We start from the raw sequence: 13,961 nt of genomic DNA, 5'->3' as shown, positions 1-13,961 counted from the left end.
TGGAGAAGAAAAAAAACACGAGGCTATATAACGCAGCGTTATTTCATCACTTTTGGCTCGAGGATGTTTTGAAACATTCATAATGCCTCGCACATTTACATCGTCTCCAGGCCCACAGGTTTGCGCATCTCCTCAAACACCGACATACATGGCAGATGTAGTCTGCACAAATAATGCTTTTGGCTGTCCTTTGGGCGCTACCCAACCAACCAGCCGCTGCCAACCCCTCACCCCCTCCATAGCCCCCTACAAACAGCTACCAGCTATGCACGGGACACACAGAACAAACACAGCAGAGTTAATTGGCTAGGCAATCCTAATTATTCTGTAATTACATAAGCTCAAGCAAGATATGAGGATAACTCCCAGTGTAAAGAGCAAATATTATTTCACATAAGCCGGAGATGCACGCGGTGGCCGTGAGGGAACGCGGCAAAACACACAGTCATCTTTTTCATCTGCGTTTGACATGATTTGTATTATTAGTGGCTGCGTGAGCGGCTGGTGTTTTCTATGCTTTTCTCATTGTCAACAAATCTCATTAAAAGACCAAAATACAACAGATGCCTTTGTCCGGCTCACAATTCGGGAACATTTTCCCGACACTGTTTGTGTTGCTCACACCCGAGCTCATTTTTAAATAAATATTCTTTTAAAAAACAGAAAACAGTGTTTAGCATAGCCGACACTGATTCTGTCTAAAAGTTAGACAATGTGTTTTTTTTTAGCAAACACTGCTCAAACAGGAATAAATGGGTATATTGTTGGGAACTATTTTCAGCGGTGGATTAATACATATTTGGTTCTCTTACGTCTCGTCTCGTATCCGCAGCAGCAGGACTGCTTATGTGGGATCGACTCAAAATCAACTGCGCTGCCCATGTTCATCGTGCAGATATTATTGTACTCATTTAATAACTTTGAGACAGCCGTGGAGCTCAACAAGCACAGTGGAACAAGCAATAGCAAACTTTGAACACAGAACATTACTTTTTGCACACAACACAACACAAAAGTTGGAAGTTGTGAGAGGAGCGTCAGTCAAAAGTGGGCCTTGAACACACCGGGAGAGGCCTCACACAATGTCTGAACCCAAGTGTTCAATTCTCACTGTTCTGCCACTCGCTTCTAGAAACCAGCTCTTCAGATTGCAACATTAAATGAAACAATACACGTTGCAAGTGGCCGTGGACACATTAGCACATACGCCGTGTCACTTTTGAGTCACGTTTGAAGTGTGCATTGCCGGCAGGACAGCTTGCATTTGACGAGACAGAATGAGACATTTTATCGTCACAATTCATCTTTAATTTAACGCACTGGCAAGTCAAGATTAGATGCTAGACCCATGAACCTGTAATATCCTGCTTATCGTGAAAAACGTCGGGCACGATCATTTAATAGTGGTCTTCTGTTGGTATCAACACAACAACAAAAATGTAGCATATCACAAGCCTTATCTTTTTAAATGGCAACATGTTTGCCGAGGTGTAAAAAAGTCATTTGCAGTGTTATAATAACACATTGTGTAACAGCATTATCCTGTCAGCCCTCTGAAAGTCACCTCCCCAAGAGTCTGTAACAAAGCACGTCGGCTCGTGAAAGGAAATGTGTTGCTTTTGGAAAAAATAGAGTCACCTGGGGGGGGGGGGGGGGGGGGCGAGCCAGGTAAGACTCGCTGCAGTCGTAGCGGATTTCATCACACCCGCCTCCCCCAGCGGCGGCAAGTGATCACAGCTCCCCTCCGCAGCAACGCCGGCGCCTCTCTAAAGGCACCTGACAAACCAGGCCGAGCGGAATGGCACTTCCGAGCGCCCCACGGGGCAAAAGAGACGACCCCTCTCGCTCTATTTTCTCTTTTACCCCTTCCTTTCACATCTCCCCCTCCCTCCGCCATGTCTGATTTTACCCTCTCTGATGTCAGCCGCCACCTGGCCAAACCTGGGAGCTCGTGCCCCGAGAGAGCAAGGCGTCCTTCCTTTGGCACGGAGGCCGTGATGAGGCAGATTTGCTTTAATTATGTTAATTAATTCATCAGAAGCTGTTGAGCAGGGGGCTGGTAATCTCTCTGGACAGGGGAAACGGATTCTGTGAAAACTATATCTCATTTTATTAGTTCAATGTCATTAGTAATTGCTATTTGCATTCATAGAGATATGAATTTGCCGTGTCCGCGACGCTGAGAGGGCATTCAGATATCCTGTCAACCTTTACCACGTGAATGGCAGCGATTAGGCCACGGGGCTGGCACGATTAAAGAGCACCAAAAAAAAAAAGAGGCATACTTAAAGCAATTTCATACCGACAAGCTCTGAACAATCGACTCTGCCGTTCATCAAAAGGAACAAATATTCGACCGGGAGTCCTCACTTATCATTATATGAAAGAATAAGGATTTCAAATGGACATTTACTGGTGCCATGCCAGGTAGCTCATTACTTAATTCTTTCGGGGGGGGGGGGGGCTTAAGATTCACAAATAGGTATGCAAAATTAAACTCTGGCAGAGGAAGATGATAAGGACATGTTCTCCCTTGAGGTAAGAGAGCCAGACGTTGAAGGGATGAATAAAGTCTAAAGACCTTATTAATGAAGGCCCTCTTCATGACTGAAATGGCATTTCATTGATATATCTTTAGAAGTGTAACACGGAGAAGCTCCCACAGCCAATAAGGACCCATAATACAGACGTTACAGACGTTCAGTGAGGCTATGTTTCGTACCACTGTGGAGCTCTCCTACGTCTCAGCGTACGTTTCTCTGCTCGCGGTATTTACTGCTGTCGAAGAAGACCTCAGCAGGGCAACGGAGCACACACCCTTACACATCACGCAGTGTGTACCAATTAATCCGAGAATAGCCGGAATGATGCTTCGGGATGACTCACCCCGCCCACTCTTTCGAAGTGACCGCCGTCTCTCTGGAAGCCGATGAGCTGGCCGTTGAACGCCCACGAGAAGGAAACATCCAGAGCCGGATCGCAGGCGATCTGGCAGGGTAACACGATGCTCTCGCCAACAATAATCTCCATGTTCGTGGGCCTCACGGTGATCCTGGTGGGCTCTGGCCGGACAACAGACGACGGCGTACGCGTGTTAATTTCACGCTGACGCGGGGAAGCTTTTGACCCTTGCAGTGACCCCGGCAACTGGCATTCTCAGAGGCGTTGAATTAAATGTGTAGCTTTCCCTGATTTTAATAAGCACTTATATTCCAAGCCTTTCCATTAGCAACATTTAATGACATATCAGGTTCGCACTTTATGTTCTGGGATCAATTTGGGGGGAAATGTTTGAAACGGGATTACAGAGATGGGAGCACAATCCCACTGGTGGCTGTGGTGGGATTGGAGTTTGTTGAGGAAAGGTCACTGTAATTAAATTCTCTGACATTAAATGGTTCAGCTGTCAGTGTGTGGAAAGAATGGAAGCTAATGAGAAAAATAGGTCAGGTGGCTACGCACACACACAACAGATAAAACTGGAGGGCTACATGTACGTGTTATGTCACTGCCTTCATAAATAATGACCTTTGACTAAATCAAGGATAATGTTTGTGCTGCTGTTTTTGCAGAATGTAGACCAGTCATATTAATTTCACAATAACTTTGGTTATTAACGTGAACACATGCAATAGATATTTCAATGTAAATAAAAGCTACTCTCCTCTCGAGCCATAAATTGACAAGAAATGGTTGACCTTTATTTTGAAAGGAAAGGAAATTGTCCATGAGCTGAATCCATCCCTTGGATGTTGAATCAAAGCCTTGTGGCCATACCTGGGAACAGCAAGACTTTAAAAGATTTGGATTCCTAAGACTGTATGTGGGGGCGGCATAAAGAGCAATACCAGAGAGAATAGTTAACATCTAAACTGTGTTGAGTATATTTTAAATATCTTTCCTCATTATACTGTGCTCTAATATTTGGGCTGACTGACTTTACCATTTATTACAAAAGCAATGCTGCTATTTTATTTCCATGCCCTCGACAACATTTTAGCCTATATCTTTTTTTTGCATTATTAGAGCACTGAAATAGTACGTTAAGGCGGCCATAAAATACATACTAAAAGGAAAGGTTTTGGAAATTGTTTACATTTAGATTCTTGCTAAGAATAAGATGATAAGATCGATGCCACCGTCTGCAGGAAAAGTTCCAACCTGCCAGCAGCCGGCTAACTTAGCTCAGCCCAAAGACTAGAAACTAGCCGGTCACCAACGACAGCCAAACAACAAATCTGCGGATTTGATGGGATCATGTGTCGGACTATTTCTTGGTTGGAAACAATTTCCTGGCAATCAGCAGAGATTTCAGCAAGTAACTGACCCGTTAAAGCAATGGTCTGACACATAAACCCTTGTCAAAAAGCTATTTGTTATGTTTACACTTTATTTTCCTGCAATGTTTGAATGTGTGGGCGTCACCACTCAAAGCTCTTTAAAATGACTCGTCTATCTATTGTACTGGTCGGGATATTTATTCATGTTTGATATAGCCAAGCTAGCCATTTCCCCCCGTTGTGGTCTTTGTGGGTAGAATTCATGAGGTTACAAATCTTCATCTACCAATAAGGATGATAAAGGTGTCATTTCTACGACTCTAACAGGTGCAAAAAAAAAAGCTAACAAGACACTCAGAAAGATAGTCAATCAATTGTGTCTATACACGCCCACACAGTGCTGGGCAGAGGTCTAACCAGCCAGATGAACTGAGCACCGTTTGTGGGTCATTTCATACGAGTCACCTCGAAATAATGATAATTCAGCCAGAGAAGTTTTCAGCCAACGCTCAGATGTGGAAATAGTCAGGCTAGCTACAGATAATTAAATTAAATTAAACGTTTTTCCGACTATACCTTGAAATAAAATATATTAGCAAATTCAGTGGCACACTGAAGTGCCACTGAATTTGTCCAAGGATGGCACTTACTGAAGGTATTTTTGTAGTTTGGCTTTCTTGAGAACATTTTATTTTCTCGATTCTTGTTGTCCTGAGTTTGTGCTCATGGTTGAATGCACTTATTGTACGTCGCTTTCTATAAGCGTCAGCTAAAAAGCTCCTAACTAGAGCTGGTATTTCAGCTGTCAAGCTCAATGGTTGCCATTAAGAAAACAAAAAGCTGCTTTCGTCTTCTTCCGTTGGAAAATCTAGAACCGACTGTCTTTAAAGTCACCGGGAGTCTTGGGAGGCAACTCTGCACACATAACACAAGCTTAGCATAATGACATGAACAGAAGTAGGGCGGGTTGTAGAGCAATAAACAGGTCAATAAAGGGGGAGGTGTTGATGGACTCACCGGTGATGAGCAGCCTCCCGGTCGTGCTCGCCGTCCCAAACTTGTTCTTAGCGACGCACGTGTAGCTGGCTGCATCCCGTCGGGTTACATTGGCGATCTTTAACGTCCCGTTGGGAAGCAAAGTAATCCTGTGTGGAAGCAGAAATGCTTTTTTAAAAACTATATTAACTGGTGGACAGTGTAAAGTTAGACTTAAGTCATTATACTGCATTTGTCTCTATTTTTTGCAGATATTCAAAACATTTGTTCCCATGTGACAGTTATTTCATTTTCATATTTTAGTCTTCATGTCGTAAGTCTACTGTAAGTTTTCTGACGGAGGCATTTTGACCCTCGTGGTGCTTTGAAAGCTCTTCGCTAAACCTCAGGAAAATGAAATTCTTTGCGGCGGGAAAGCAGCGGTCGCTGTGACCTATCACCTCGTCTCAGTGGTAGGCTAAACTCTGGGACACGTTATTAAATGAGGGAGATATTTTACAAACAGCCACACTGAATAACTCAATGAATAAATCTTATGTGCTTCACAGGCTTTAATGTTGCTAAGGTCACTGAGGACGGCATCACGCTGGGAACCCAAGTGTGATATAATGTGAGGGAGTACACAAGTATTACCCCACAAAATAGCACGCAATGTATAATGACTGGCAAAAAACCCATTAAAAAGACAATTAATTACATGAAATTGTTGATTTAAAGCTACATTAAAGTTACTACATGGAACTTTCATGTTGTGTTAATGTGAAAAAAATCCATCCTTTTAAGGGTGAACGAAAGTTTCAGAGTGAAACGGGATTTAGAGCCAGAACGACCAAATATGAGGATGTATTTGTTTTTACAGGCTTTTTGAGCGATGAGTAAATTAAGCTCAAATGATCTGCATGTCTCGACGCCACGAGGGAAATATGTATCGGAAATGCGTTTTTCATAATCTGAGTATGAGTGCCATTAATTTATTGCTATTCCGTGACAATTTTCATGTATCCATCTTTCCACTGCTCCAATTTACAGCATGCTGCAGTCAAACACACCTCGTGTTTTGAGCACACGGCGTGAGAAGCCAACGTAGTCTCTCAATGTCACTTCCAGCTCGGGAATTTTCCCCAATTTTCTGCAGCTTTGGATGCAGCTCGAGCCCAGCGAGGAGCATCATTGCTGCCTTGACAAGATTCTTTTGCTCCTATTGTTCGCTTTCAAAAACCTATTTTTGAATAAGCAACAATGGGCGTCATTCAGACGGCAGAAAAGCATTTCTTCCCTGCGCTGTGTTTTCCAGTTTTTATTCATACCATCCGGCTTGTTTGCGAATACTCCGACTTTCAGCGGCGGTGTGGGGGAGGCGGGGAGCATTAGTCACCGCTTTTCTTCTCCTCCTCCTCTGATGACAAGTCAGTGCACGGATGTATTGCTTTCAAATGTGTCATTTCCCCGCCTGTGATTTCCCTTTTGGATTTCTTCTCCTTTCTAATTGGTCCTGGAGCATTGTGCGAGGTCTTCGCAGTCGCTCAAATTAGCCTCTCGGCGAGACGCGAGGACAACAAACTACCACTTTGCGTTGCTTAAAGTGGCGCCTTAAAAGTTTGCTCGTCGGCTGCTATATAATGTCTGCGTGTGTGTGTTCGCAATCTTGTTAGATTCTCAAATCTGCCAGAAGACATTTTTTTTAGTCTTGGGGATTGCGTGAATCACACTCTGTTTGCACGAGCGACAGCTTCCGTGTTTATTTTTTTTACTTCCCCGATTGTAAAAGCCTTCCTATTCAGCGGCAACTCCGTTTGCTAATCGTTAATGGTTTGAAACCTTTCATGCATACTGGGGTTGATCTGACCAGCTGGCAACTTCATCGCTCACACACAGCAAAATTTGCACATGCACGTTGTATAATAGCCATTTGCTATTTTTCCCGCCGGGTGGGGTTTTCCTTATCTCAATCTTCTCATTAGCCTTCCCTTCTATGCATCTGCACAAATCCCAAAACACACTATTCAAACAATTCGAAGCTCGCAGTGAATACGAATAAAAAAAGCAGTTCGGAAAAAAATATGCACTTGGACTTTTCTTCTTCTTTTTCTCCTACCTTTCGGTTCTCTGCAGGATCTCGTTCCCTTTCTTCCACTGGGTAATTGCTGGGGGTGAGGCCTGGGGCTTGCATTCAAGAGTGACTTCGCTGCCTGAGCGAGCTTTTAGCAGGGTCCTCAATGGACTTCTGGAGAAACTGGGGGGCGAAGCTGAGCGTCGTGGGAGAAGAAGAAAAGGCACGAGGTCAAAAACAAAAATATCGGCAACCTGTACCTTTGCAGATCGACAAGCTCACCGTCTCAGCGTGAACTCAGCAGAAATGCCTATTGGGCTCAAGGTCGATACCGACCCACCTGCCAGCCCATGCCCCTTTTTTTTCGATGCTCCACGCATAATCCACCACTTAAAAAACGTCCACCCCGAGCATTTTTTCTTCTTTTACGCATTTCTGTTAGCCGTCGTTTAAAGTGTCATCACTTGTAGCAAGACGGAATTGAATTCCTCTTCGAGCCAGTCAGATGGAAGTCATCAAAGTGTCAATAAATCAATAAACCCATCTACATGAGAAAGCATGCACGATGTCACAGAGCGACGCGTTTGTAGTAGACCAAATCGATACGATGAAAGGACCAAAAGTAAAATGAGACACTCCATCAGATTCATTTTTGTGTTTCTTCTTTTTTTGCTTGCAGAGCCCGTAGTGACATCAAATGAGAGCCGACTGATTGCTGAGAAGAGCAATAGCAGTTTGCTTTTTTTATTCTTTTTTTATCTCAGGAGATGATCAAACGCACAGACGGATAAAAGCACAGGGAGGGATGCAATCTTACCTAACACCATTAGTTGGGCACTGGAATAAATAATGGCGTGTTTGTTTTCCGCCACACACTGATACACCCCGGAATCTGACAGGTTTACCACGGCTATGGAGAGGGCCCCGTTTTCGATTTGTAGCCGGCCCTGAAGAGGAGGAGAGAGAGACACAGTTCTGCATATCCATTGCAAGGCCAGCCTATTATGTCCACGAGCACAGCGGCAGCAATTACTGGTGCACCGTGAAGAAGGGAGGACGACAGAGAGAGAGAGAGGCTTAAAGAGCATATATGTTCAGCTTGGAATGGGGGAAGAGACGAGGAGGCAGCGGTGGAAGCCGCTAACCTGACATCTTGGAAACACAGAAGAGAAACAATGTTGACAACAGCACCGGCAGCACATTAAGAAGTCATTCATTTGCCGGGGTCGCTCAGCTGGAAAAACTACGGCGACAGCTCGGATGATGACTCGGATTGATTTTTAACCCGGTGAGCTAGTCAGACATCCTCAAGGCGGAAGGGGGGAGGGCCTTCCTCTCGGCGCTCTCTTAATTATATTCGCATTCGGAAAGCCGGAGCTCGGTGAAATAGAACACATTAGCGAGGCACAAAGTCACCTTATCGCACAGACACCGACGACCCAAATCTGTTTGTGTGTTTACCGATGATTACATTCTACATTATCTCGCTTCAGTGGCTGGTTTAAAAAGGAGCAATCTGCCTATTTCACACTGTAGCAGGTCTCACGCCGCTACCCGCGGGTTTCCCCCACCAGCACCAAGGCTCAGCCAGGCACCAAGAGGTTTCGTTCGATGACATCTTTTATTTCGGCAACACACACACCCCGAGCAGACCGCAACACTGCGCCTCTGCTCACTTCCTCCTCTCCCTCCAGCTCTGCTGCCCTTTTATACAAGCAGCATCGGCTGCTGACTGATTGCCAATCAGTCAGAGCAGCTGACTGATTACCAACCAGCCAGCAGCCGAGGCCAGATTGGGGACAGCTGCCACACACACATCTTGGGTTTGGCATGATGTGCGAAATAGTTGCAGCTTGGGAGGACCATTTTCTTGATGACAAAAAAAAAAGAAACTGGCAGTTTTTTGGTCGGTGTGTTCGAGAATGAATGGCATTTTTACCTCAGTGATATGAAAAGGGTTTAAAAAAATGAATTAGTGAATGCTTGTTAATATCAAGTAGAAATTCAAAGGCCCTTGGATCAGATGTTCTTATACTTATGATATATTTAGATACAGATACCAGGTGTGCCTGTCAGCCCCATTCTGAAAGCACTGGAGGAGCACTCCTTGAATTTAATTAACGCTAGTTCTACCGAGCAAGTGGTAAAAATGGATGAGAGGTTGATTCTTGTCATACAAATCCAGTTCTGATACAGAATGTGCGTTCATCCAGAGCAGGGGTACGCTCACAATTCATATTTTAAACTGTTTCTCTTCATTTTTTGATTCAGAGTAAGCAACCGAAACAGAAACATCTGCTTTCACTGCGTCAACATATCTCCATACCTCAGGCGTCACTTGCTCGCCGTTCTTCAGCCAGCTGTAGGACGGTTTGGGCTTTCCGTTGGCCTTGCACTCCCAGAAGAGGTTCTCCTCGATGGACAGCACCGTGTCCGTTATTGTCTGGAGCCAGTGAGGTTTAGCTTGGAATAAAAAAAACAGGGGGATTATCTTCAAACATGTGTTTTTAATTATAGAAGCAGTGGATTAGCAAACGCCGGTATCAGAAATCATGAAGCCGTTTAAAAGCAGCCTTGCATTAAATCATCAAAGTTTAACCTTTTGAACACAAAGCTCTTTTTTGGCCTCAGCTCCGAAAAGTACACAGACAAACTAAAAAGGCTGTATCTCTGCAACCACTAGGGCTATTTTAATATTTGTTTAATTTTTTACCTTTTTAATAAATAAAAAAAATGTTGTTCAGATGTCAGTCTATATGTTTCTGGGTAAGAGTAAATGAAGATGGCACACAGAAAAAATATTAAAATGTCAGGTCCGAATTGAAAAAAAGCACTTCTAGGATGTTTATATGTTTGGAATGAGGCAGTTTAAAGGTTTTAAACTCTCACAAATCATATTTAAATATGTTAACATTCTCCCTGCAAAGTTTGACTTTCAAAAAATGAAGCAGAACAAAGTTAGAGAGGTTTTTAGTGAAGAGAATTCAGGCGAGGTCTCCAAAACGGCCATTTTGACAAATTTGGGCAATTTTGGGATTTGATCGACACAAGGAAGGCTGGCTGGTCCACAGATTTAAATATCGACTGGAAATGTGGCTCCTTTACAATAACATTCACTATTTATATTTTAGAGCTTGAATCCAAAGCCTGAACTTTCATTTCATTGTAGCAGTAGACAAATAGGCTTCCCGTCAAGGGGATCCTGTTAAGGTGGCTGATCACATGCATGTTTCCTGTGCCAATGGAGACTCTCGCTCCCTCCTGCGTTTCCTTGTCAATTGGAAGCGGTTCGCTCACCGTGGAATGAAATACGACCTCGCGCGGCATTTTTGCCCCGCCTGTTCTCCGCTATGCATTCGTACATCCCCGAGTCCTCCTGCTGGACATTTGGAATTTCGAGGACGGCGTTTGAATTCTTCATCTTCACTTTGCTGGGGAAAGGGATGCCGCTGGTCCTCCTCCAGCTTATTTCTGGGACGGGGCTGCAGAACAAAACAGACATTGGAAAAAAAAGCTCCCGTGGTGGTCGACTGTCATTTCCCCCGGCGATCAAAGTTTGATTAAGCGCGCACGGCAACAGCAGTTGGAGCTAAAGCCCTGTGAGTTATTGTTCCCTGCAAATCAAACTGGGATTACCCTAATTTCAGAAGCTCTTAAAAATAACTTTAATTTCTTCCCCCTTGTCTATTCATGTTGCCCTCCTATAGATTGATTAATCTGAGAGTGAGTAATGTTATGGTCGCGCATCCCTAAATCACCTTGAGTAGCACTCATTCATGCACGAATGAGCCTACGTAATATGTCACACACACACTCACACACACACATACACACCGACACACACACACACAGTGAGGCGGACTTACTTTCCCAGAGCGAAGCATTCCAGTCTCACCACCGATTCCTTTGCAGCTGGGACTGAATCAGGGAAATGAACTTCTATTTTGGGTTCATATTCGCCCATTACTCCTAAAAAAGGGAGACGAGATGAAAATCAAGGATTAAAGGCTCACCTATTGTACACGTGTTGGATCCAGGGTTCATACACATGTTGACCAATGGATTTCCATGACTTTCCATGACCAAACATTTTGTGAAATCTCAGTGTATACAAGAGTATATACCTTGAATGACAAATGGGTGAGACAATAGCTTGAATAAAAGACTAAATATTTAAATAAATGTTTTTTTTAATTATCAAACTGCGTTAATGAATTTATGAATATACCACATTTCCATGACTTTTCCAAAAGTTTTGTGATAAAAAAAAATGTTCAAGGACTTTTCCAGGCCTGGAAATAGCCATTTATAAATTCCATTACTTTTCTAGGTTTTCCATGACCGTAAAAACCCTGTGGATGAAACAGAAAGTAGTAACGCAGCGACACAGGCTCACAAGAAAAAATATGCATGTCCAGAAAAAGTGTCCACTGAAGGGGAAAAACGTGGCTTATAAAAGATTTAGAGAACACATCAGGGAAAAGACTTGGACCAGAGATTCATCACCTGTGGCAATGTGACTTCATTTACGGAACGAGTCAAATACTGTTTCTCAGCGATAGGAGTAGGTTCCCGTATACGATTACCAAGTACAAACCCATGATCTGGCAGCAGGAGATGATTTGGGGACCGGTGCATGTTTTTAGACCAAGAGGTCGCGAACGACGTTGAAAAGTAAAGCGTTCGCAGCTCGACCCGAGCGTGTCAATACTCCACTGAGGGCAGGTCAGAGATCAGGATGATGGGTCAAACCAAACATGGACTTTCACCCAGGAGACCGCTGTGACTTTACACTTGTTGCGTAACATTGTTGCGCTTGTTACACAACCTTTTGTAAGAAATGGGCGCTGGCTATTTATTTACGCTTATATATGTTGTTATGTTGGATTTTTCACGCAGACCGTTGTCAATTTGCTGCGGTTTAGCCAAAATGCACAATGTTAAAAACATTTTTCTCAAGCAACTGTGTTGCTGATTATCTCAATGATTAGTTATTAGTGATATGCAGCATTTTTCCATATGGAAACGTCAACATTAATTTGAACTATAACTCTAGCTCACGAAAGCCTTCACAGTTTGCCATTTTGTGCTTCAAATCAATGGTCTGATAATTCGAAATAATGGCTGAATAGAGACGCTGAGATCAGAAAGACTGAAGGGAAACATTGCACCGCATTCTAATAAGGCGTCCTGCAATCAATAGCAGTTAACAAATTATCTACTTAGGCTTTATTGATCATAAGTCCTTGAAAACATCAACGTATGGGTTGCGCAACTTTACCGTTCATGGCTGGTTTATTCTGTAATAATCCACTTGTAATTATTGTCAATCCATTGATGCTGGTAATGCTTATGGGGTACTCATTTTCTAATAAGCCATCAAATCAGCACTAATGAATGTAAATTATTAATAAACAGAAAGTGTCGTGAATATAGAGGAATAGAGGAATATAAAGACCGACCAACCTGGCAACCCAAAAGTCGTGAATAGAATGGTATGTATCTGATCTGTGAAAGGGTTTGATAACATGTATATAGCAATGAGGGATAAAAAGCCTTTATAAAAGGCATCAGGTAGAACAAAAACACCCTTTCTGAAAAGTCATCTTTTTAACAACCTTTTGTCAACTGAATTTAATTCAGTGTATATGTGAAGCACGCCCCACCGTCTTGTCGAAGAGGATATGAAATGCCGCGGCTTAAATTGAGACGTCCGATATTCAAAGCCGTCCTGTCAGCATGTTAACGTTAACATGAGCTCAGGCAGCTTAAGTGCGGAGCTGTCAACCGTATCATTAGATGTCAACAGTCCAATATCAAAAAATTCAGATGTGACTTCTTATAAAGTAGAATATTTAAATATGAACAAATAATGCTGAGTAAGCTCAATCAAAGATAGCCCAGTTTTTAATTTTGACGTAATGTCAAATTGATGCCTACTGAGTCGAAGACCTCTCACAACCACAAATGGCAACATGCGGACATGAAGATGTAACAACTGTGGGGGTTTTTTCCACTCAGTTCCCATATCATTGAAATAATTTACCGTCATTTCTAAGGACCAGGGGTGTGGGCGAGCTGAGCACCTTCTCCCTCGTCACGGAGTTGTTCACCACACAGGTGTAGTTGCCGACATCTGAAGGCTCCACTTTGGAGATGTACAGACTCCCCGTCTCCTGAGAGATGAATCGACGGCTGTCTTGCTGGACAAAGTACGGGTACTCGTTAAAGATCCACGCAAATGTCAGACCTGGAATGGAAAAGGAAAACAATTAAATCGCCATTACTGCTCGCTCAAACACTGATTGCACAGGAACTGTATTAGTAACATCGACCTCTCCAAAAGAAGATCCCCCTGGTGTGGCCGAAAATCTTTAGTACGGAACCTCATTTTCCTTCCCTTATCTCAGATTCCTTGGGAAGATGTACCAAGGCATGGCAAATGTAATAGCCATCAATGCAGAAGCAATGGGAGACCCGGGGAAAGGGAGCGAAACAAAATGGATTACGGCGCGTCGGTGGCCCTCCCCCGACACGTGGCCTCCATTCCCCGGGTCCCTGAGAGACTCGGTCGGCTCGTTGGCGGGCACGTGGACGAACGGGAAGGGATGGGTGGAATTGACGGCGAGAAGTGT

General features: G+C 43.6%; 1 protein-coding gene across 1 annotated transcript in view; it reads right to left on the bottom strand.

The window, feature by feature from the left end:
- cntn3b (contactin 3b) overlaps positions 1-13,961 on the bottom strand; it is a 55,325-nt gene that overhangs the window by 16,760 nt on the left and 24,604 nt on the right. The window contains exons 6-13 of the mRNA XM_056437971.1: positions 13,373-13,576; positions 11,193-11,295; positions 10,624-10,808; positions 9,653-9,789; positions 8,144-8,273; positions 7,372-7,522; positions 5,298-5,425; positions 2,887-3,062 (exon numbers count right to left, since the gene is read on the bottom strand). Of these exons, the coding sequence (XP_056293946.1) occupies positions 2,887-3,062; positions 5,298-5,425; positions 7,372-7,522; positions 8,144-8,273; positions 9,653-9,789; positions 10,624-10,808; positions 11,193-11,295; positions 13,373-13,576 (1,214 nt within the window). The remainder of the gene's footprint in view (positions 1-2,886; positions 3,063-5,297; positions 5,426-7,371; positions 7,523-8,143; positions 8,274-9,652; positions 9,790-10,623; positions 10,809-11,192; positions 11,296-13,372; positions 13,577-13,961) is intronic.

This window comes from Pseudoliparis swirei, chromosome 18 (genome assembly GCF_029220125.1).
Source record: "Pseudoliparis swirei isolate HS2019 ecotype Mariana Trench chromosome 18, NWPU_hadal_v1, whole genome shotgun sequence".
NCBI lineage: Eukaryota > Metazoa > Chordata > Actinopteri > Perciformes > Liparidae > Pseudoliparis > Pseudoliparis swirei.
The sequence above is the reverse complement of the archived record's forward strand: the minus strand, read 5'-3'. Positions and strand labels throughout refer to the sequence as shown.